General features: G+C 45.8%; 1 protein-coding gene across 3 annotated transcripts in view; it reads left to right on the top strand.

The window, feature by feature from the left end:
• Window positions 1-26,035, top strand: part of LOC139267373 (glutamate receptor ionotropic, kainate 2) — a 319,999-nt gene that overhangs the window by 263,449 nt on the left and 30,515 nt on the right. For all 3 annotated transcript variants that reach the window (XM_070885607.1, XM_070885604.1, XM_070885603.1), the window contains exon 14: window positions 24,279-24,504. In XM_070885607.1, coding sequence (XP_070741708.1) covers window positions 24,279-24,504 — 226 coding nt within the window. The remainder of the gene's footprint in view (window positions 1-24,278; window positions 24,505-26,035) is intronic.

A 26,035-nucleotide genomic window follows, 5' to 3' on the forward strand; every position in this document is an offset into this window, starting at 1 on the left:
CGGTGATGTTAGTTGCTTTCTTTAGTAGTCCGGACACCTTTTTTTTTTACAGAAGTTGACTCCCAGTGCCCTGTAGCATAGTAGCAGGACCTTGGAGTGTAACAATGAAACTTCCTTGTGATGAGGACTGGATCTTTGTGTCTTAAGCATGCATATAACCGTTAATCTCTTCGAAGACAGACCTAATTAACATTAAGCAAGGTGTTATTTTGTTCGGTTCAGGAACTGCCTTCTTTCATTGTAGACAAAGCATAAGTACACTGACTCTGATATAAGTCACTTGGTGCAATCAGTTCAAATTCTGTTTTTGTATCGTTAAGAAAATTAAGAACATGGATACAATAGCTCACTTGGGGGGCGGGGGATTCTTACTTAACGTAGAATGATTAATTCACTCTGCTATCCCTACTGAAACCAGAGAGGTAAATCCTCACTCTTGGCCTTTCTTCTATCTTGCCTGACTACCACTGGGTGATCTTGATTCTTAAAAAAGCTTCTTTTAATGACTGGCAGGGATCAAAGAAATTGGTCAGCACCAAGCTTCTCGATAGAATCAGGGAATGATACATCCGAGTGTAATGTATCCAAGTTTGCTGATGATACAAAAATACGTGAGAAAGTAAGCTGTGTGGTGGATGCAAAGAGGCTGCAAAAGGAAGTAGATGGTTAAGTGAATGGGTAAGAATATGGCAGGTGGAATATAATGTGGAGTTAGAATCATAGAAATTTACAGGATGGAGGCCATTTCAACCCATCGTGTCTGTGCTGGCCGACCAAGAGCTATCCAGCCTTGTCCCACTTATCAGCTCTTGATCCGTATCCCTGTAGGTTAAGGCACTTTAAATGCACATCCAAGTATTTTTTAAATGTGAGGGTTTCGGCCTCTACCACCCATTCAGGCAGTGAGTTCAGAGTTATCCACTTTGGTAGGAGAAATAGCAAAGCAGTATACTTTTTGAATGGTGAGAAACTGGGATATGTTGGTATTCAGAGGAACTTGGGTGTCCTTGTAGTTAACATGCAGGTACAGCAAGCAAATTAGAAAAGCAAATGGTATGTTAGCCTTTATTACAAAGGGATTGGAGTATAAGAGGAAATAAGTCTTACTGCAATTATATAGTGCCTGGAGTACTGTGTACAGTTTTGGTTTCCTTACCTAAGGAATGATATACTTGCCATGTGTAACACAGGTCCACCAAACTGATTCCTGGAATGAGGAGAGATTGAATAGACTAGACCTATATTCCCTAGAATTTAGAAGGATGAGAGCTGATTTCATTGAAACATATACATTTCTTAAGGGACTTGACAGGATATATGCTGGGAGGATGTTTCAGCTGGCTGAGGAGTCGAGAACCAGGGGTCACAGTCTCAGAATAAGGGGTCGGCCATTTAGGAGAAATGTCTTCACTCAGAGGGTGGTGAATCTTTGGAATTCTCTACCCTAGAGGGCTGGGGAGGCTCAGTCTTTGAGTATATTCAAGGCTGAGATCGTTAGATTTTGGGGTAGTAAGAGAATCAAGGTAGATGGGGATAGTGAAAAGAAAAATTTGCATTTATATAGAAATTTTCATGACCACCAGGTGGCTCAAAGGACTTTACAGCCAATGAAGTACTTTTGAAGTGCAGTCACTGTTGTAATAAGAACATAAGAACATAAGAAATAGGAGCAGGAGTAGACCATACGGCCCCTCGAGCATTTAATACGATCATGGCTGATCTGATCATGGACTCAGGTCCACTTCCCCGCCTGCTCCACATAACCCCTTATTCCCTGATTGGTTAAGAAACTGTCTATCGCTGTCTTAAATTTATTCAATGACCCAGCTTCCACATCTCTCTGAGGCAGCAAATTCAACAGATTTGCAACAGTTTTAAATGTGCAGCCACTTATTCCAAGATTATGCCCCCTAGTTCTAGTCTCCCCTATCAGTGGAAACTTCCTCTCTGCATTCACCTTGTCAAGCTTCCTCATTATCTTATACGTTTTGATAAGATCACCTCTCATTCTTCTGGATTCCAATGAGTCGAGGCCCAACCTACTCAACCTTTCTTCATAAGTCAAACCCCTCATCTCCAGATTCAACCTAGTGAAATTTTTCTGAACTGCCTCCAAAGCAAGTATATCCTTTCTTAAATATGGAAACCAAAATTGCACACAGTATGCTAGGTGTGGCCTCACCAATACTCTGGTTAACTGTAGCAAGACTTCCCTGCTTTTATACTCCATCCCTTTTGCAATAAAGGCCAAGATTCTGTTGGCCATCCTGATCACTTGCTGTACCTGCATACTAACCTTTTGTGTTTCATGCAATTTTTCTCCATTTAAATAATAACTTGCTATTCGATTTTTTTTCTGCCAAAGTGCATAACCTCACACTTTCCAACATTATACTCCATCTGCCAAATTTCTGCCCACTCACTTAGCCTGTCTATGTCCTTTTGCAGATTTTTTGTGTGCTCCTCACACATTGCTTTTCCTCCCACCTTTGTATCGTCAGCAAACTTGGCTAAATTATACCCGGTCCTTTCATCCAAGTCATTAATATAGATTGTAAATAGTTGGGGTCCCAGCAATGATCCCTGCAGCACCCCTTAGTTACTGATTGCCAACCCGAGAATGAACCATTTATCCCGACTCTCTGTTTTCTGTTAGTTAGCCAATCCTCTATCCATACTAATATATTACACTCAACCCCGTGAACTTTTATTTTGTGCGGTAACCTTTTATATGGCACCTTGTCAAATGCCTTCTGGAAGTCCAAATACACCACATCCACTGGTTCCCCTTTATCCACCCTGTCCGTTACATCCTCAAAGAATTCAAGCAAGTTTGTCAAACATGACTTCCCCTTCATAAATCCATGCTGACTCTGTCTGACTGAATTATGCTTTTCCAAATGTCCTGCTACTGCTTCTTTAATAATGGACTCCAACATTTTTTCAACCACAGATGTTAGGCTAACTGGTCTATAGTTTCCTGCTTTTTGTCTGCCTCCTTTTTTAAATAAGGGCATTACATTTGTAGGTTTCCAATCTGCTGGGACCTCCCCAGAATCCAGGGAATTTTGGTAAATTACAACCAATGCATCCACAACCTCTGCCGTTACTTCTCTTAAGGCCCTAGGATGCAAGCCATCAAGTCCAGGGGATTTATCTGCCTTTAGTCCCATTATCCTTCTAAGTAATGTAGGAAACATGGCAGCCAATTTGCGCACAGCAAGCTCCGATAAACAGCAATGTGATAATGACCAAATAATCTGTTTTTGTTATGTTGATTTTGAGCGGAGGAGTGCGTCGCTGGTACTTTCTCTCTCTTTCTAGTGCGGGAAGGTGGAATGGAGGTAGATGATCAGCCATGATCTTATATAATGTGGAGCAGGCTCGAAGGCTCAATTGGCCTACTCCTGCTCCTATTTCCTATGTTCTTATGTTCACACATGGAGGCCCTTCCGCCCATTGTGCCTGTGCCCGTTCATGGGTAGAACTATCCAATTAGACCCACTCTTCTGCTCTTTCCCCAAAGCCCTGTATTTTTTTCCCTTCATGTGATAATCAATTCCATTTTGAAAGTTACTATTCAATCTGCTTCCACCACACTTTCAGGCAGCGCATTTTAGATCACTGCACCTTGCTGCGTAATTTAGTTTTTCCTCATCTCGCCTCTGGTTCTTTTGCCAATTACCATAAATCTGTGTCCTCTAGTTACCAAGTCTTCTGCCACTGGAAACTGTTTTTCCTTATTTAATCTATCAAAACTGTTCATAATTTTGAACACCTGTATCAAATCTCGTCTCAACCTTCTCTGCTCCACGGAGAATAACACAACTTCTCCAGTCTCTCCACATAACTGAAGTCCCTCATCTCTGGTACCATTCTAGTCAATCTCTTCTGCACCCTCTCCAAGGCCTTGACATTCTTTCTAAAGGGTGGTGCCCAGAATTGAACCACAATACTCTAGCTGAGGCCTAACCAGTGTTTTATAAAGGTTCATCATAACTTCCTTGCTTTTGTACTGTATGCAACTATTAATAAAACTAAGGATCCCATATGCTTTTTTAACAGCTTTCTCAAGTTGTTCAGCCACCATCAAAGATTTGTATACCTACACCCCATGTCTCTTTACTTGCATCCTTTAAAATTGTACCATTTCGTTCATATTGCCTCTCCTCATTCTTCCTACCAAAATGTATCACTTCACACTTCTCTGCATTAAATTGCATTTGCTACATGTTTGCCCATTTCACCAGTCTGTCTATGTCCTTCTGATTTATGTTACTATCCTCCTCATTGTTTACTATAGTTCCAATTTTCATATCATCTGAAAAGTTTGAAATTATGGCTTGTGTACCCAGGTCTAGGTCATTAATGTATATCAAAAAGAGCAGTGGTCCTAATACTGACCCCTGGGGAACACCACTGAATACTTCCCTCCGGTCTGCAAAACAGCTGTTCACCACTACTCTCGGCTGTCTGTCTCGTAGCCTATTTTTTATCTACACTGCCACTGTCCCTTTAATCCTATGAGCTTTAATTTTGCTAACAAGTCTATTATGCGTTTTTTTACCAAATGCCTTTTGAGAGCCCATATATATAACATCATCTGCACTACCTTTATCAACCCTCTCCATTAATACTTGAAAGATATCCCCTGAGTGGCCAGACATTGCCAATATGTAATTATTTAGGATCTGTGCAAAATAATTGTCCATCGCACATGAGGTATTCTAGGAAAACTGCTTCCTCTCAGGCAAGCTTCTGCCCCAAATCACATATTAAATCACTTATGAATAGAAGAACAAGATAGCAGTACCACCACTGGAGGTTAGCGTGGTCAACAGTGTCAAAGACAGCAGAGTGATTGAAGAGAATGACCAGAGACCGTAAGTTATAGTTACAGTCGCACATCATGTTGTTTGTGACACTGACTCATACAATCTCAGTGCAGTGGTTTGGTGAAAGTCAGACATGGTAGTCCTGAACAAGTTGATGAGAGGGCATTATTGAAACCAATGTTGCATTTTAGGATTTTGGAGATAAAGACAAGGTTGGAAATTAGATAGTTGTTGGAGAGAATGGAAGGGTTGAGGGTTTATTTTTGAGATGATGTGATATTGATGACTCTGACAGAGGTGCAACAGTGCTGGAGGACAAGTACAGTTTAGTAATGTTGACAATATTGGATTCAGGAGCATAATTGGGTGGTCAAGAGCTGGGATGGGAAGAGACCAATTAATTGATCACTTACTAGGCTACATGGTCAGCATGAAGTTCCCATTGAACTGTGCCTCCAAAAGAATCAGCCAGGCTGAAATTGTACCCCCCCCCCCCCCCATAAGCTCCATCACAGCCACTAAGAGGCGGGAATGGAGCAGAAAGGCCTTACCGACCAGGGGCGGATGGATGGGCTGACCCGACCGACATTGCTCCTGGGCCAGAAGCGGCAGGGATGAGTTTCCACCCTGCCCATGTTCCCGCCATGCCGGGCATGCGGCGACCCCTTACCGACCGGTGGCGACCCCTTTCCGACCCTCGTGCAGAATTGCCTCGCGTGAGCGGCGCTGTTGCCGGTCGGTGCGGGGAGCTGTCTGTGGCTGGGTGGGAGGTCGCGCTGCCAGCGACTCCATTTTATTTTTTATTGTCGGCCAACTGCCAGGTCGGGCCGACAATAATGCCCACGGGTTTGGCTGGGCTGCCAGCAGACAGTCTGGCACCCGCTGACCCGGTCGAAACCCTCCCTGATGGTCCAGTGGATCTAACTCAAAACTTTGCAGAGTTCGCAGCGGCCCTCCCCTTTAATTGAAGGGGAGGGAAGTTGGGACGCGTCAGCATGAAGCAGTATGTCTGCGTCGCGCTGACATCATCAGCACGGCGCTGATGACTCGGAGCGTTGGCTGTTCCGACCCGTCCACACTTCCACACCGCTGACGACATGACATATGCCCTGACCGAAAAAAAAATTCCAAGTTCTGAATTTCTTTGGATTCTCTATTTTTTAAAGAGAAAAACTTAAAAAACAGTAGGTCCGCCCAGTTTGGGGCGGGCTCAATTCTGGCCCCGCTCTCCAGCAGAGAACACAAAGAGGAGAAAAAGAACTTTGCTTCTGTTATCGACTTTTAGAAGCAGTAATTCTTTTATGGACGTGGTATAAACACTGCTTTTAACGTGGCATTCTATATAGCTATGAACTCTGTTAAGGACCATTTTAAGACTTGCTATTGGTATTGATGGCTATATACTCTAATTCTGTTATGGACTCTTATAAACTCTACGAATGCAGACCGCTATAATCTCTCTACTTCTGTTACAGATCGCTGTAAACTTTACTTCCATTATTGACTGCATATAAACTCTACTTCTGTAACTGGCTGCCATAAAATCTATTTCTGTTAGAGATGCTATAAACTCTACTTCTGTCACAATGTCCAATAAATGCTATATCTGCCTGGACAACTATAAAGTTTATGTCTGTCACATGTTTCCATAAACTGTACTTCTGCAGCAGACAGGACTCATATTAGGTGTAATCTTCCTTGCGTATACACCAGCTGCCATCACATATTGGAAGGTAATAAGAACAGCATCACCAACTGTATTTTATAAAGGTACTTCCTTCTGTTAGTTTAACGTGTTTATCATACAAACAAGTTTTCAAATCCTCATAAACCTAGTGTAAAGACGAGTCTCTTGTTTTCCTGAATAGGAAATCTAAGATTCTGAAATCTTGCTGGCTTGCAGTATAAAACTGCCACCCAAATAAGGTGGTATTGTGTGGTTGTTCAGTCGAGGTTTAATTCCCTATGTGAAAAGCAATAAAAGACCTGATATGATAGTCTGAATGGACAAATCATGAGGCAGATGTTAGGTATTTGCTGGGTTAACTTTCCAGTGAAGGTCAGGCTGGTACTGATGACTTATTGTATAAGATCACACTTGCAGAACAAATTGTACCTATTTTGGCCATAGCACATGCTTGACAGTGTTAGCTTAAATAAAATTCTGCCCTGTTGTTGCTTTTAAAAGTTTATCAAATACTGTACTTAATTGGGCTTCCATTTATTGGTGGCTGTAACAGAGCACCCTGTTGGCATCTAGTGGGAGCAATTACAGTGAATCCATACGCATTATCTCTCAAAGCCAGATTGAACAGTCGGTGCTTTGTTCACAAGAATCACTGAGCATTTACTCATCTCTTTAGAAAATTGATCTGTAAAGCAATTTATGCTGTGCCCTTTTTCCCCAAACAGGCACACATTGACATTGTGTTTGAGACCAAGACAGTGGCTTAGCTCATTTTTTTTGAAAATAATGCATTGACAATAATGAACATTGTTGAACATTGCAAGATCCTTGAACTGGCCTCCAGAAGACAACTTAATTCAAATTATTGAAATGCCATAGTTTAAAATAGCTAACATGGGGCATGCAAGGTGTGTAAAATATTCCATCTTCATGGATTTCTTAATTGAATTTCTTTTTTTTGTTACCATTATTTCACTGCAGTGAAGAAGTTAATTCACTGTGCAGAAGACAGAGACACACTGTGGATGGGATAGTGTAAGACTCCATTATTGAGCTGAGTACAGCTGCAGTTGCTTTGACTAGTACCCAGTGCAGACAGCATGACAGAAACCTAAGCACAAATATGCAAACAAGAACAATCTATTATCATTTCTAATGCATTATATATGGATGCTGGATAAGTGTCAAGTTAGCAATGTGCTGTTGTATATCGCCTATTTTCTTGTACAGGATACAGGTCAGCACCGGAACATGTTACTTGTGCAGTGTGGTCTCTAATAAATTTCTGCTACAAAATTAGCACACAGGGATTTACTGAGCAAAAAAAGTCATGACTGCTTAGACAGTACATGAGATTCTTAATATTTTAATTAAATATACATCTATATAAATAGCTGGCTTTAAAGACTTTTTTACAAGTTTGAAATGCACCCTAAACTAACTATTAAAAGGATTTGACAGGGCAAATACAAGGAAACTATTTCCTCTGGTGGGGTTGTCCTTAGCATCCCCAGTCGTCTTGGTCAATCCTTGCCACTGGACCAAGACCTAGCTCTGTCAAGCCTGTGTGATGGCTGGTGTGCATCTATTGTGTCCTTAGATGTTCTAACAACGACTCCATGAGGCAGTGTGTTGTACTTGAACTGTAGTGACCTTAGTCCTTTATTAGTTAACTCAGAGTGAGGATCACACCTGCTGGCCTGCCTTTTATACTAGGCCAGGCACACCTGTATAGGTAACCTACAAGTCTCCCAATGCTGTGGCCTCTGGTGGCACACCTTGTGATGGTACCAACAGTGGTCATGTAAGATACATGACATCACTCCCCCCTGAACCCTCAGTGCAAATCGCCTCTGCATTACTTATGTTCTGGGCTTAGCTCTATGTGGGTTCTGTCTGGTAGACCTCTAATGGGCCGGTTCAACCTAGGGTGGGTAGTTGGTGCAGTAGCATGCTAGTGGTTGCTGTTTGTGTGTGTGTGTGTGTGTGTGTGTGTGTGTGTCCCTGACCACTCCATTCTCCGCCCCCCCAACCCCCGCCTCCCATGTTGGTGTGGTGGGGGCTCCTCGCATTCATGTACACACAAGTTCAGATAAGTGGGTTTTGTATGTTTTTTTTATTGAGGGTTTCCGTGGTGCAACAAGAGCGTTAGGTGTCTTGTCAAATCGGTGACCGGTGCATAAGGACAAGCTAGTTCCAGAGCCGCTGGGTGGTGTCCCTGCAGTCTGGTGGTGGCTCAGTGCCCGGTGCTGGCAGTGGGAAGCTGGTTGGCTCACGTACCCTGCTCTCGGGGCTGTCGCCGTGACTCCTAGCGTCAGGCAGATTCACAGATGCCTGTGACTCCCCCGCCCCCCCGTCCTTTCTTTACGCCCTGGGTCCCAGCTGCTCCCTGGGGAGCTGTTGTCTGGCAGTGCACAGGGAACTGCTGACTTGCTGGCCTGAGCGTCACTTGGTTTGAGATCCTGACTGGTGCTTGTTTCCTCTGAAGACATTGGCGGGTGACCCTACATCTAAGGGTATGGCCTTAGTGCAGTCTGCTCCTTCAGGCTCGTGGCGGTTGGTGCCATCGATTGTCTGAGAGATGGAGCCGACCCAGGGCATGGTATCACCAGTGGTGCCTTTGCCCTGCTGAGGTCGCTTGCTTTACAGCTCGTGTGTGTTGGCTGCTTGTGGCCACACTTTGTGGTGCATGGCTCTGGTCCCCGGGACGCAGGCTACTGCATTGGATAGCTGGCTGGACCTGTGTGCATCCGATGGGTGTCTGCCCACTGCATTGGTTGCATGTGGTGGGAATCCTGCAACACACAGCTTTTCCTTACTTATGATGGACATTCTAGGGGTCCGATCGCGATCGCGTGACTTTTCCTCGCTGGTTGCATATGCACAGTTCAAATCATCAATTACACATTGTACATAATCGTGCATGTATACAATTCCGATTATCGGTTACATATTTTACATGGTCAGTTACACACTTTACATAATCCGTTGCACCTTTAGTCTCTAACTTACAATTCTTGATACATTGCTTAATTGTGTGGAACTGTCCCTTTAATTGTAGTGGGTTGCAGGCCTCCTTTAAGAGATCCTCGCTTGCTTTACCCCAATCCGCTTCTCCATTTGGTGCCACGTGTTGCCCCATCAGCACTGCACCTCGTGGTCTGGCCACGGCCATCTTTGTCTTCAGCGCATCGCCTTGTGTGCAGGCGCCATCTTTGCTTCGTCCATGATGTCGACTGTGGCAATCCTCTTCTCCCCGGGTTCTGCCTCTGCAGCTCTGTAGTTGGGAAGTCACTGCTGGATCCGATTTTCTCCCTCCTGAGTGCTGCCACTGGAGCCTGGAAGGTGCATTCGGGTCATCCCAGCTAGATCATCTCCACGCAGTCGTGCTGTGTCTCAGGTGCCGCGCTGGTCTGCTCATCGGTGCTGGGTCCACCCTCAGGTGAGGGCTTGCTTTGCCTCTGAGCGCAGAGGGCTTCGATCGCTGGAGGGGTGAAATCTTCCCACTTCGACTGGATCTTCTCCATCCACCTTCTGCCGAGCAGTGTTGGTCCATCACCTGCAACAATCCACGGCGGTAACTTGTGTGCCGCTCCATGATGGAGTACCTTTACATTCACACTACCAATGACAGGGATGATTTCATTGGTGCAGGTGCGCAGCTTTGCCTGAGCCGGGGCCATCTCGGGTCGTTCAGCTGGATTGTCCCATAGCCTCTCAAAGGCTCTTTGATTCATCATCGACTGGCTCGCTCCCGTGTCCACTTCCATGAAGACTGGACTTCCCGACTGGACTTCCCTTTATCTCGACTTCCATCTTCAGCGGGGAGCACTCGCTGGTGCAAGTAAACATGCTATGCACCTCCCTGTGGGACTCGGCTGTCTAACAATTCATAATCCACGCTGGATTCATGGCCATTTGCGCACTCCTCATCGATACAGTGAGTCCTATTTCTCTTACACATTCACTGGAGGTGGCCCTTTGTGCCGCAGCCTTTGCAAACATAGTCTTTAAAACGGCACTGGTGAACCCTGTGATTCCCTCCGCAACGCCAGCATGGTGCTACTCGATTAGCCCCCCTTGGCGGACTCTGAGTTAAGGGACTGAGTGGCTTGTTCTCTCTTCCCTGAGAGGATTCACGCTCTACAGTCCAGCTCCTGAACGGCACCACTCTGTGCACAGTACCTGCCAGGTTTGAGTCCTGAGGGTGAGACATCTGCCTCGAGCCGCAAGTTGAGGTCATGAATGACTGGCTCACAGAGATGGCCTTCTGCAGTGTGACTGTGGTATCCGCTGACAGTAGCTTATGAAGAAGGCCCTCATGGCCAATTCCAATGACAAAAATGTTCCGCAGCACTTCATTGAGGTGGTTGCCGAACTCGCACGGTGCCGCCAGCCTCCTGAGGTCTGCGGCGTACTTCGCGACTTCCTGGACTTCGTGCCGTCGGTGGGTATAGAACCAGCGTCTGGCTGTGAGGATGCTCTCCTTGGGCTTGAGTTGCTCCTGGATCAGGGTTACAAGCTCCTTGTACGACTTGGTCATTGTCTTCACTGGTGCCAGCAAGTCCCTGACAAGGCCATAGACGTTGGGTACACAACTGGTTAGTCGGATAGTGCGGCGCTTATCAGCCAGTGCGGCCAGGTCGTTTCCTGCCAAGTTGTTTGCTGTGAAAAATTGTTCTAGCGTTTTCACACAGGTGCCCCAATCATCACCATTGGCGAACTGCTGCAACGTACCAAACATAGCCATTTTCGCGTGAAAGTTCGTATTCTCGTCGCCAGTTATTGTGTCCTTAGATGCTTTAACAATGACTCCATGAGGCAGTGTGTTGTACTTGAACTGTAGTGACCTTAGTCCTTTATTAGTTAACTCCAGGGTGAGGATCACACCTGGTGGCCTGCCTTTTATACTAGGCCAGGCACACCTGTACAGGTAACCAATGAGTCTCCCACTGCTGTCCCCTCTGGTGGCACACCTTGATATGGTACCAACAGTAGCCATGTAAGATACATGACAGCATCGGTCACCACATGTTAAAATTCCACGCACAGGCATCTTCAACCCTTCAACATGTAGTTCGGGACCTGGAATATTAGGTCCTTCATTGAAACACATGTGAACTTTTTGGCATGGAAGCAAGTCATCCTCGATTCGCGGGACTGCCTATGATGATGATGATGGGGAGAGAGTTCCAGATTTCCATTGCACTTTGTGTGAAAATGTTGCCTAATTCACTCCTGAAAGGCCTAGCTCTCATTTTAAGAGCATGCCCCCTTGTTCTAGATTTCCCCACCAGTGGAAATAGTTGGTCTGTATCTACTCTAGCAAAACCCTTTATAATTTTAAACACCTTGATTGGATCCCCACCACCACACCCCCACCCCACCCCCCCAGCCTTCTAAACTCAAGGGACTACAAACCAAATCTATGCAACTGTCCTCATAATTTAACCCTTTCAGACCTGGTATCATTCTGATGAACCTACGCTGCACCTCCTCCAAAGCCAATATCTCTTTGCTGAGGTTCGGTGCTATAATGTAGGCACCTGTGAGGATGCTCACAGGTTTGTAGAGCTGTTGCTAGTCCTCAAATGTGGCGAGGAGCGGGCAGGTCGGAAGGCCTCCTCGTAGGACTGCTCCTGGGCACAGCCAAAGGTGCCATCAGCCGGTCCAGGCAGCAGGCAGTCGAGGGGGTCGTTCAGCCCGACTGCCTGCTTCTCTTCCGCACTTACATCCGAGCCATGGTGTCCATGGGGATGGAGCACGCGGTGTCCACCGGTACGCTCGCGGCCTTCCGTGAGAGGTGGGCGCCGGAGGGACTGGAGTGCATCATCACCCCCGGCAACCAAATTTTAATTTGATTTTATGTTTTAAAGTTTAATTTGTTTTAAATGCTGGGTTTAGTGTCCCCCAAAAGATAGGGGGCACTTGTAAATTATGGTTTTAGAGCCCAAAAAAAACCCCACAAAAAAAGACTAAAAAAATACAAAAAAAAAAGGGCCTTGTGAAATGTTTGTAGTGTCCCCCAGATCGGGGGGCACTTGATTTAATGTTGATTTTGTTTACTCAAAAAGAGTTGTAGAGCTGTTGCTAGTCCTCAAATGTGGCGAGGAGCGGGCAGGTCGGAAGGCCTCCTCGTAGGACTGCTCCTGGGCAGGCAGCGGGCAGTCGAGGGGGTCGTTCAGCCCGACTGCCTGCTTCTCTTCCGCACTTACATCCGAGCCAGGGTGTCCCTGGAGATGGAACATGTGGTGTCCACCGGTACGCTCGCGGCCTTCCGCGAGAGGTGGGCACCGGAGGGATTGGAATGCATCATCACCCCTGGCAACCAAATTTTAATTTTATTTTAAATGTTTTAAAGTTTAATTTGTTTTATTGCCGGGTTTTCGTGTCCCCACAGTCAGGAGGCACTTGTATAATTTGCCTCTCGGTGCCCTAAAAAACCCCACAAAAAACCCCCCCAAAAAAACAAACAAAAAAACCCCAAAAAAGTGCACTTGAAAACTGTTTGGAATGTCCTCCCCTTTAATAAGGGGGCACTTGATTGAATTGTTTTTTGTTTTGCAACAAAAAAAGAGTTGTAGAGCTGTTGCGGCTAGTCCGCAAATGCGGAGGGGAGTGGGCAGGTCAGAAGGCCTCCTCGTAGGACCGCTCCTGGGCATGGCCAAGGTGGCCATTAACCAGTCCAGGCAGCGGGCAGTCGAGGGGGTCGTTCAGCCTGACTGCCTGCCTCTCTTCCACAGTTACATCCGAGCCAGGGTGTCCCTGGAGATGGAGCACCGGTACGCTCGCGGCTTTCTGTGAGAGGTGGGCGCCGGAGGGACTGGAGTGCATCATCACCCCCGGCAACCAAATTTTGATTTGAATTAAGCACAGCCAAAAGTTAATTTGTGTCAGTTTTAGTGCCCCCCCTTTAATCAGGGGACACTTGTACTAAAGTTTGCCATCTAATTTACCCCATTAATAAGGGAGCATTTGATTTACAGGTGCAACTAAAATAGTTGCAGAGCTGTTGCGGCAACTCCTCAAATTCTGGTTGCACTTCCGTCCCACACTCCTGATCTTTGGGCACCCTGTGCGGAGGGGAGCGGGCAGGTCGGAAGGCCTCCTTATAGGACTGCTCCTAGGCATGGCCAAGGTGGCCATCAACTGGACCAGGCAGCGAGTGGTCGAGGGGGCCGTTCAGCCTGACTGCCTGCCTCTCTTCCACGGTTACAGCTGAACCAGGGTGCCCCTGGAGATGGAGCACGCGCTGTCCACCAGTATGCTCGTGGTCTTCCGTGAGAGGTGGGCGCTGGAGGGACTGGAGTGCATCATCATTCCCTGCAACCAAATTTTAAATTGAACCACGTCATGTCTAAAGTTTAATTTGTTTAAGTTTGTCAGTTTTAGTGCCCCCTCCCCACTCCTTTAATCAGGGGGCACTTGATTTAATGATGTATTGTTTTACAGATGCAACTAAAATACTTGTAGAGCTGTTGTATTGTGAATGGCTTAGCCAGTCACGTGATGTTCACAAGGCTCAATAAAACCTCACTCAGTTGGGGCTAGGTGTGCAGTTGTGAGCCTGGTGGATGAACTGGTAATGTGTAGTGTGATTGTTAAACCTTTGCTTTTCAACCCACGAATTCTTAATAGAAATATGTTGCTATGAATTCTTAAGCAACAATCCATGAAGCAGATACATTACAGGTGTCCAAACCTGTTTGTTGTACACCAGATGGAGTCTGAACAAGGCTCTGTGTAACAGAAGCATTTCCTCACTTTGAAAGTCCAACCCCCTTGAGATAAAGGCCAATATTTCATCAGCCTTTTTTGAGTGTTTACCTGTGCACTAGCCTTTACTGATTTGTGTGTACAGATTCCTAAATCCCTTTGCTCCTCCACAGGTCCTAGTCTCTCACCATGAAGAAAATACTCTGATTTTGTCTGTATCAGATCCAAAGTGAATGACCTCACACTTCTGCATGGTCAACTCCATCTGCCATAGATTTGTGCACTAACTTAGTCTGCCTGTGCCCCTTTGTAACTTACTGCTCACATCTACACAATTTACAGAATAGTACAGCAGAGCTGGAGGCCATTCGCCCATCAAGTCTGTGCCCACTCGTTCGCAGAGCAATGCTGCTAGTCCCACTCCCCCACCCTCTCCACGTAGCCGTGAAAAAAAAATTCCTTCAGGTACTTATCCAATTCCCTTTTGAAAGCCACAATTGAGTCTGCCTCCACCACTCTTTCAGGAAGTGCATTCCAGACCCTAACCCACTCACTGCATAAAAACGTTTTTCCTCATGTCACCTCTGGTTCTTTTGCCAATCACCTTAATTCAGTGACCTCTCATTACAACCCTTCAACCAGTGGAAACAGTTTTTCTTTATTTACTTTATCTAAATCCTTCACGGTTTTGAACACCTCTATCAAATCTCCTCTTACTTAGCCTTCTCTGTTCAAAGGAGAACATTACCAACTTCTCTAGTCTCTCCACAAAACTGTAATCCCTCATCCCTGGAACCACACACGTAAATCTCTTCTGTACCCTCTCCAAAGCCTTCATGTCCTTCCTAAAGTGTGGTGCCAAGAATCGGACTCAATACTCTATCTGGGGTCGAACTACTATTTTATATAGGTTGAGCATAACTTCCTGGCGTTTGTACACTATGCCCTATTTATGAAGCCCAGGATCCCATGTGCTTTATTAACTGCTTAATTGCAATTTGGAGTGTGGGCAGATACAGCAGGAGCTGCGAGGTCGGGGCGAAGGAGCACCAAGAGACTGTGGAGGGATGTGATCAGAGTCCAGGAGAGATGCGAGTTCGGGGCCCAGAATAAGCGAAAGCCATGGAGCAGCACGGGTCAGCCCACACTGCGATATGTGTGCGCACTAGGTCCGAGCAGCAGAGCTGGTCTCCAGTTGTCTTGGTTAATCCTTGCCACTGGACCAAGACCTAGCTCTGTCAAGCCCGTGTGGTGGCTGGTGTGCAATGGCCACCACATGTTTAAAAAAAAATTCACGTACAGGCATCTTCCACCCTTCAGGGTATAGTTTGGGTCCTTCATTGAAACACCTGTGAACGCATTCTTTTTTTTGACGTAGAAGCAGGTCATCCTCGTTTCGCGGGACCGCCTATGATGATGAAGACTTGCAATTTACTGGTCCTCCAACTTAGCTATAGGAATTGCATAGCATAGCCTGTGGTGGAACAGGTAGGCCCGAGGCCCGATCAAATTGCGCCTCTGGCTTCATTTAAATTAGTCCGGCAAATCCCCAGGCAACTTGCCAGCAAATTGGGCATCAATTTTGGGCTGCTGCGACCCTCAGGTAGCTCTGGAAGGGTGAGGGAGATGATCGGACGGTTGCTGAACAGGAGCCGGAAATGGTTTTGGGACTCTTGTTCCTCCTGGCTCCACATTCAGGTAAAAAAAAAATTAAGACACTTAATCATTTTGGTGGGCCCCTCCAGCGATCCCTTTAAAGACCATTGGTTAGGTCCCATGTAGACCTGATCACTCCGAATGTAGCCAGCACAGTGTCGGCTGTATTCAGGCCAGCCTAATGTCAGGAAGGGGTCCTAAAATAGGCTTTGGGCCCTTCATTAAGGGCCCAATTCTGTGCCCTTTCAAGTGGCCTAAAACCTGTTATAGGCATCTGCCCAGGATGAAGTGAGTGGACAAAATTATGGCAGGTGGAGTTGATTGTGCAGAAGTGTGATGTCATTCACTTTGGATCTGTGAAAGACAAATCCAAAAAATGGCCACCACAAATTTTCAGTGGGGCCAATGTCTGTGCAGATAGGATGCAGGCCATCCCACTGCTAAATTGGTATGCTTTGTACCCATATTACACCTGAAAAACAGACACAAAGCTATACTTTAATGTCAGCTGCCAACTTGGATACTCAACCCTTTTTAACTTTATCGAAGTCATTCATATATATTGTGAATTGGTGAGGCTCCAGTACAGATCGCTGGGGAACACCGCTTGTCACATCCCATCAATCAGAGATTGTCCCTACTCTCTGTCTGCTACCTCCCAACCAATTAGCAAGCCACGTCACAAGTTTACCTCCAATTCTGTGCCCTTTCATTTTTGCTAATAATCTCTTGTGCAGAACCTTCCTAAATACCTTCTGAAAGTTCATGTGGAAAACCTCCATAGACACTTACCTATTAACCATGCCAGTGATGTCCTCAAAAAAAAATCAACTAGATTTGTCAGACATGACCAACGCATCACAAATCCATGCTAATTCTGTCTTTGATGATAGATTCCAATAACACAATTCCCACAATTAAACAGACAGTAAGCTGCAATGTTCCCTCAAATTTTTTCTTCATATTCCGTTCCCTAACATGTGCTGTGTGTATCTTTGAGCGGCCTGTGCGGGACCTCCCAACTGATGCACAACCGCCTGTGCATCTCCGGGGGAACATTGGTAACCTGGTTAAATGATGGGCTTGGACAGCAAGAGGCACATGAGTCCACCATGGGTTAATTTTGTGACTGATTTTCCCTGCTTCATTCACTGGGAAGCAATTTGTTGCCGTGCAGACTGGAATCTCACCTTGAGAAATCACAAGGTTACTTTTCAGGTCCTGCCACTGCTTAGTACGTGCTGGCTACCAATGGGCTGTGCTACCGCTACAGTTCAAATGCCTTGCAGGGTGCCTGTCAATCTACGCAGCTTTCACATCAACTTCATGCCATGTTGGCAAATGGAGTGCAAACACTTCCTTCACTAATTTTGTCACCTACTTTCTTGTGCTTCTCTTGTTTAAACAAGAACGAATATAGCACAGAAAGAAAAAAAAGCCTTTTACTGCTGGTCCTGTGGATGTGCCAGGTCACAATAGGGATTCATTTATTTTCTACTTACAGCAGGTTCTATATTATTTCCACTTTCACACAGCTGTAGTAGGTATATTGCAAACATGTTCATAAATGCTTCCGAGTTTCTTTAACCCCTTTCATCTTCTTTTCTGTGCTGAGTGCATGGATTCTTTCTGGTGTGTTCTTGCAGCTCCAGCTCATCCGCTGCTGAAACCCTCATCCATGCCTTTGTTACATCTACACTTGACTATTCCAATGCACTCCTGCACGCCCTCCCATGCTCTACCCTCCGTAAACTTGAGGTCATCCAAAACTCTGCTGCCCGTGTCCTAACTCGCACCAAGTCCTGTTCACCCATCACCCTCATGCTCGCTGACCTATATTGGTTTCCGGTTAAGCAACGCCTCGATTTAAAAACTCTCATCCTGGTTTTCTAATCTCTCCACGACCTCGCCCCTCCCTATCTTTGTAATCTCCTCCAGCCCTACAACGCTCTGAGATATCTGTGCTCCTTCAATTCTGGCCTCTGAGCATCCCTGATTTTAATCGTTCCACTATTGGTGGCTGTGATTTCAGCGGCCCCGGCCCTAAACTCTGGAATTCCCTCCCTGAATCTCTCCGTCTCTCTACATCTCTCTCCTCTTTTAAGATGCTCCTTAAAACCTACCTCTTTGACCAAGTTTTTGGGCATCTGCCCTAATATCTCCTTATGTGGCTCAGTGTCAAATTTTGTTTGAGAACGCTCCTGTGAAGCGCCTTGGGACATTTTACTGCATTAAAGGCGCTATATAAATACAAGTTGTTGCGTGTGGTTCCATGGGCTCCAGCCATCAATGTGCACGTCCTTGACATTCTTCCCAGAATTTGACACAATACTCTAGCTGAGATCTAATCAGTGATTTATAAAGGCTTGGCATAACTTTCTTGCTTTTGTACTATATGGCCACAACATTCTGCTCTGTAGCACTGGTTGTTTGGGTGCTACAGGTACCAATTCAGGTCAAAAATGGCATATGTGCACGCGCATACTTCCGGTACGGGCCGCACCGGATGCCATTGTGGGTAGGGTGTTAGCGCTGGTGCAGGGAATGTACGGCAGAAATATGCAGAGTAGGCAGATCGTGATGTCAATCAGCGTGCAAAGCTGATTTGATGCGATTGTTGCAAATTTGGAGCTCAATGCTCCGGCTAACGCCCTCTCTTAAACACGCACAACTGAACATGCGTTCAGTAGCAGGAAGGACCCCCACCAGCGCTATTTAAAGGGACCATCAACTATTTACAGGTTAGTTGCTGATTGATTTCTACTGACTGTTGCTGAGTTGTAGAAGTGTTTGGTGCTTTCGAGAGTTCTTTAAAATTGCTAAAGTCTACAGGGACTGATGTGACAGGTGCTGAAGGAATTTGTCCTGACTGCAAGGATTCTGCACAGACTACTTGCTCCCTGACATGAGTGCAGTAGTAGACTTTCCACTTGGCCTACAGCATGATGGGGAGAATGAGCAGAGGCGACACAGAGGAGAAGCTGCTGGGAGAGGGAGAAGGAAGAGGAGGAGAAGGGCTCTCAGACGGAGACCATATCCACTCAGGGTGTTCAGAGAGCAATACTCCTATCAGTGAGAAACAGTGTGTTAGACATCTGTGCTTCACCAAGGACATCCTCATTGAAAACTGCCATCTGCTGCAGCCACAACTGCAATCTTAGAGCAAGGCAAGGACCACATTGCCAGTGGCTGTGAAGGTTATGGTGGCCATGAACCTTCATGCGTCATGCTCCTTCCAGGCTGGAGCAGCAGATATTTGCAACATCTCCCAATTTGCCGTGCATTGTTGCATAAGGGAGGTAACGGAGGCTCTGTATTGCAAGAGTGCTGAATACATTTCCTCGTCTCTGGCGAGAGAGCAGGAGCTGGAGCAAGCATACGGCTTCACAAGGATTGCAGGCTTCCCCATGGTGCAGGGTTCCATTAACTGTATGCACGTTGCTTTGCGGATGCCGCATGTCAACACTGAGATATACCACAACAAAAAGGGATTCCACTCCCTCAGTATCCAGCTGGTGTGTGACCAGACTCAGGGAATCATGCAGGTCAATGCCCAATTTCCTGACAGCAGTCATGGTGCCTTCATTCTGTAGCAGTCTGTTGTCCCATCTACATTGGAGCCACCATGACTAACCAGAAGTTGGCTACTGGGCGACAAGGGCTATCCGCTGACCACCGGGCTCATGACTCCACTGCGCAACCCACGCACACGGGGGCAGCTTGTATATAACGAAAGCCATGCTGCCACATGAACTATCATCAAGCACACAATTGGTGTGCTAAAGCAACACTTGCACTACCTGGACCTCTCTTCAGGAGCCCTGCAGTTCTCGACAGAGCAGGTGTCAAGATTCATGGTGACCTGCTGCATGTTGCACAACCTCGCCATCATGAAGTCACAGCCCTTTATCACCAGCAAGGGCACTGGCAGGGTTGGGAGGATGAATGCTGTCATCTGAGAGAGGACAGCAGGTTTGTGCTTCATGAACCCACTGCCACTCCCGCAGGGTGTCATCTCAGCAATCCTAGTAACCTGTTGGAGGACAGATTGCTGGACTGCTGCAAGCCCCTTTGAATACTGGTAAGCGCAGCCACGATAGCAGCAGTATGAGCTTGCGTGACGGAAAGCTGAGCTTCCACTTAAGCACCCAGATAGTGGGTGGGTGCTGCTTGTGCTGCAATGGAAGCTCAAACATCGACGTTGCATCCTGGTTGGGTCTGCAAGTGCGCTAATGGAGTTGGCCATCACTACCATGCTGGAAAGCATGGGCTTCAAGCTCTGCACAAAGCCCTGTGTAAGGTTGAGGCCAGACTCCACGCTCCTTGACATTGCATGCAGGCTTACTGGCAGGCCTGCCAATGCTTGAAGTATTTCATTGTGCATACCCATCAGTCTTCTTCTGTAGCCTGCTCCATCGAAGTGCTCATCTGAATCCTCTGCAGCAGAACGCATGTGCTGGCACCTGCGCTACCCTTGCTCCCTGCCCTGACTGCAGCCCACTTGTGCCCAATGTCTCACCACATACAGATACCACATCGACACCAGGCTCTAAAGTATGTGGAGGGTCAGTCTCTGAGCTGTTGCTGTGAGTGTAAAATTGAGTGACGCTGCTGTATCTTCAGCATCACTGTCTTCTTCCTCTTCCAGTTCTTGCTCCTGCACTACTGCCTGGCCAGGTTGCAGTTCTTGGGCATCTGAAAGGAGAAAGGCACAAGGGTAGGTGTGGTGAGGGGATGGGGGAAAGCAAGAGTTGCATGCTTACACAACCTGCAGCTTATAAATCAGAAGAGATTGTGGGATGAGGGAGTAGTGGATGTAAGAAGGAGGATTAGGTATCAGGAGATCATCATCTTCAATTGTTTTAGGCCTGTCACTGGGCATGAGCTCAGTGATGACCACTCAAATTATGTCTATCACCATCTCCTCCATGGGGGTTAGGTTATGCAGGCGCGCCTGTACCTCTCTGGGTAACCCCTGCTGCCTACGGTTATGTGCCTCCTTGTCCTGTGAGAAGGAATGTGTGTCAGTGACTGCGGTGCAATGTGTTTGGGTGATGTGCCTGTCATGGTTGAATAGTTGGCAGCGTGTAAAAGCTGTGAAACATGGGTGTGAGGCTTGCAGCACTGCTCAGTGTGTGAGGGTGAGGTGAAGCTATGAATGTTAGGTATTAATCCTGATGGGTAGAGATTGTTGGTAGGTGTGTGATGGGGGTGTGGTGCATTGAACAGTGTGTGAGGCGACTGGTGTAGTTGGTGAGATATAGCATTTGAAGGTGAATTCATTGACCTTGATCACTCGTGTGAGGTCATTGAACTTTTTGCAGCACTACATCCAGGTCCATGGGGCTTTACTTCTGGCATTGATCGCCAAGGTCACCTGCTCCCATTGCCTTTGCAGTATTTGTCTGGAGGGTTTCCTGGTCCCCTGTGGATAGTTGACCTCTCTCCTCCTGGCCACCTCTTTCACCAAGGCCTCCAGTGCAGCATCTGAGAACCTTGGAGCACGCTTTCTCCACTGTTGTCCCATTAGTCACTATTCTTGCAGGTCAGATTCTCTTCCCCAGCCATTTCCAGTACCTGTCCCAGCCAGAATGCACCTCACCTTTAAGAGGGGCAGGCTAGCTTTAGGTAGTGCAGGCTAGCTTTAACTCACGCTAGCCTGTCACAACTCTTTTGGAGGAGACAAAATAAAACATTTAAATCAAGTGCCCCCCAATCTGGGGGCCACTCCAAACATTTTCCAGGGCCCTTTTTTTTGTATTTTTGTAGTTTTTTGTGGGGGGTTTTTTGGGCATTAAAACCATAATTTGCAAGTGCCTCCTATAAAAGGGGAGGGGGACTAAAAACTCGGCAAATAAAACAAATTAAACTGGGGTGATAATGCACTCCAGTCCCTCCGGCGCCCACCCCTCGCGGAAGGCCGCAAGCGTACCGGTGGACACCGCGTGCTCCATCTCTAGGGACACCCTGGCCCGGATGTAAGCACGGAAGAGAGGCAGGCAGTTAGGCTGAACGACACCCTCGACCGCCCCGCAGCCTGGACCGGCTGATGGCACCCTTGGCCGTGCCCAGGAGCAGTCCTACGAGGAGGCCCTCGGACCTACCCGCTCCCCTCCATACAGGGTGCCCAATGATCAGGAGTGTGGGACTGAAGAACAGCTAGAAATTGAGGAGCAGCCCCTTTAAATAACGGAACAGGGGCTGCAACCTCGCGCATTCAATAAAAACATGGAACACGGACTCTTCCAGACTGCAGAAATTGCAGGCAGCCTGGGCTAGCCCATCACAAACTTAGTACTGGCATGCAAGCTGAAATCATTTAAATTAGCAGGCAGTACAAAGTTTGTGTGCTGCCTGCATCGGATTCAACGAGCGTGGGTTAATCGTGCATAGCAATACCCGTGCCCATTTTTGGGGGCTATCGAATTTAGCCCCCCATGCCTCTATTTATAAAGCCCAGGATCCCATATGATATTTGTGGTGCGGTGATCGAGTTGGTGGCCTAGCTGGTGCCTACAATCTATTAGTAAGTGACCTGGGGGTAGATCTGCAATTGGGCTAGATTCTTTTCAATCAGGTTTGAATTTGAAGCATTCAATCACTTGGAATGCTGTGTCATTAAATTGTTTACAGTGATGCGGGGAGGGAGCGATAGCGATTGCTCCATATTGACTTTGAGGATAAAACAAGTAAGTAGTACATATCTCACGTGGATGGGGTATCTCGCGCGGTAATCTGTTGGAGCAAATTGCCTGCTCAAGATGGAACAAGTCCAATTTTCACTTCCATTGAATTTGATGGAATAAAAATCAGATGGGTGCAGGTGATCCACTCTGCCAGGTTACTACCAGCATGACAAAGGTAAAAATTTACCTCACAATTCCGATTGTAACTTGTTTTTGAAGACGGGCAGGACAGTTCTCCTGCTCCCTCCTGCCCAACATTTCTCGCTCAATCCACTACCAAAAAAGCAGATTAATTAACTGCTCATTTCTCTTATTGTTGTTTGTGGGTCTTTGCTGTGTGCATATTGGTTGCTGCATTTGTTTGCATAACAACAGTGACTACACTCCATTAATAATTAATTAGTTGCAAAGTGCTTTGGAAAATGTAATGTGCTATACGAATGCCAGTTCTTTCCTTCACTTATAAATAATGCTGCTGTTAATTAATATTCATATAATATACAGAAATAAATTTATTCTGACTTCAGGATGTCCCACAGCCAATGAAGTACCTGTACTTTTGAAATGTAGTCACTTTTCTCATCTAGGGAAAGGCAGTCGTCAGTTTACACACAGCATGGTCCAACAAATTGTTTCCGGTGATGTTTTGTTTTGGTGATGTTGGTTGAGGGATAAATGCAAACTGGAATGCTAGGAGAACTCCCCTACGCTTCTTTGAAACATGCCATTGGATATTTCAAGCTCACCTGAGGGCAATTGGGATCTTGGTTTAACGCCTCATGCAAAAAGCAGCACCTCAGCAGTGCAGCACTCCCTCAGTACTGCACTGGAGTGTTAGCCTGGATTATCTATGCCAGCCTCCTGAGTGGCGCTTGAATTTGCAGACTTCTGACAGAGAGGTGAGAATGCTATTACTGAGCCAAGGCTGACACCATTACATTTAAGTCTATTTAAATTAGCATATTTAAACTACAGAATTGTGAATCAGTGAAGTTGAACTAAGTAGCGAATAGAAATTTAAAAAAGACAAGATGGGTGATGTTTTTCATATTAAATCTATTTTAATGAATACATTATGCTAAATAAATAAAATCTATATTAAGCTCTAAATTAAAAGTCATTCTTTGCCGAGATACTCTATCTAGATGGAGCCGACCAATCCCAGGATTAATTTATCTATATGTTTCTGAATGAAAACTAGGAAGTATGGTATCAAATTGAATGGCATTCAGTCATGTGTATTTGGTGTTAAAATGCTCCACTCCTCTGTGTAGCGTGTTGCTGAGGTGAAAAGTTTGAAAGAAGCTGTTGGGGAACATTTCCCAAGCTCATCGTTGAATTTCCATATCCTTTCCAGTGCGTAACTCCACTTGTGGTTTGAATTCCATTCCTTTGGTTTTCCATTTGTGATCCATGAACCATGAAAATTGCTGCCAGCAGTAGAAAAAGAACATTTTATGAAGAAGTTGTGATTGTTTTTGTGCTCATGTTAACCTGATCATCCCTTTCAGGTTTTTTAACAGTCATCAGCTGTACTTGCTACAAACATAAAAGAAGGGAATTTGAAAGGATTGTTGCTTGTGTCTTTCGTTACGTTTATTTCCCTGGACCACTACAGCAGGTTTTATTTTTCGTTCAGAAAATCTGATTCAACTGTGTTTTTTTTCCTTCATGCGCATCTCTTATGCTTCATTGCAGAAATCCAAAATATCAACATACGAGAAGATGTGGGCCTTCATGAGCAGCAGACAACAGACAGCGCTTGTCAAAAATAATGACGAAGGAATCCAGCGTGTCTTAACCACAGATTATGCCTTGCTAATGGAGTCAACAACCATCGAGTTTGTCACACAGAGAAACTGCAACTTGACACAGATCGGAGGCCTCATAGATTCCAAAGCTTATGGAGTTGGGACTCCCATGGGTATGTAATAAAGCTGATGTGTTCTCGGTAAATTAATCAGAAACGCAGTAAAACTAAAACTGGCCTGCCACTGAATGTCATTAGCTATTTGTACAAACATTATTTACCATAAGTTTCTTAATGCTGTAATATGTCAAGAAGGACTTAGGCAGTGTTTCTCCAGGAAGGCTTTATAATTATAAATCTTGCTGTTAATTTTGCTCTCAGGAAAAACACATATAATTTAACCTACTGACTAATGAATTTTCTCTGCATACTGTGGTTCACAAATGTGCTTTCTGTTACCTAATATATGGAAAAATGCATTCTGTTACAAACATCAGAAAATTCTAATGCTATATATATGTCTGCTGATTGGAAGCATGATGTGTAGAACTGGGTGCCTCATGGCTCCGCTTCGTAATAAGTATTCTAAGTGTTACCAAAATGCCTCCCAGAAATAAGTTAGAAATGACATTTATAACCCAATTCTAAAAGATTCGTCCTTTTATATTTAATAGGCCATGTATATCATTTATATTAAATAAGTAGGCCAATATATACAATTTATATTTAACAAATGTGTACAATTTATTCCAACTTGTTATTTCTGTTATTAATGGAATTAGTGCAGAAGTATCCCAACACGCTAACACTTCAATCTACTGGATCACATGATGGTGTCCACGCTTACGTTTATTTATCCTGGGCATTCTGAAAATGTCAGTTGTGCCATTGTAAGTGGAAGAAGGAGCTCCCTTTTAAGGGAGGGGCTAAAATCCAAGAGAAATTCAGATGTTAACTGTTATACTTATAATAAAATGATCTTGACCCCTCCTCTTCTGCATATGCATACAGTTCTTGGCGGACGCCCAGTTTGGGATCCGCCAGAACCACTTGGCCCCAGACCTCATTACAGCCTTGGTCCAAACTTTGACAAAAGAGCTGAATTCCAGAGGTGAGGTGAGAGTGACTGCCCTTGACATCAAGGCAGCATTTGACTGAGTGTGGCACCAAGGAGCCCTTGTAAAACTGCAGTCAATGGGAATCAGGGGGAAAACTCTCCACTTGCTGGAGTCATACCTAGCACGAAGGAAGATGGTTGTGGTGGTTGTAGGTCAATCATCACAGCCCCAGGACATCACTGTAGGAGTTCCTCAGGGCAGTGTCCTAGGCCCAACCATCTTCAGCTGCTTCATCAATTACCTTCCCTCATCATAAGGTCAGAAGTGGGAATGTTCGCTGATGACTGCACAGTGTTCAGTGCCATTCGCAACTTCTCAGTTAATGGAGCAGTCCATGCCCTCGTGCAGCAAGATCTGGATGACATTCAGGCTTCGGCTGATAAGTGGCAAATAACATTCGCACCACACAAGTGCCAGGCAATGACTATCTCCAACAAGCCAGTGTCTAATCACCGCCCCTTGACATTCAATGGCATTATCATCGCTGAATCCCACATTATCAACATCCTGGGAATCACCATTGACCAGAAACTTAACTGGACTAGCCACATAAACACTGTGGCAACAAGAGCAGGTCAGAGGTTGGG

This window comes from Pristiophorus japonicus, chromosome 7, assembly GCF_044704955.1.
Source record: "Pristiophorus japonicus isolate sPriJap1 chromosome 7, sPriJap1.hap1, whole genome shotgun sequence".
NCBI classification, from domain to species: Eukaryota; Metazoa; Chordata; class Chondrichthyes; family Pristiophoridae; genus Pristiophorus; species Pristiophorus japonicus.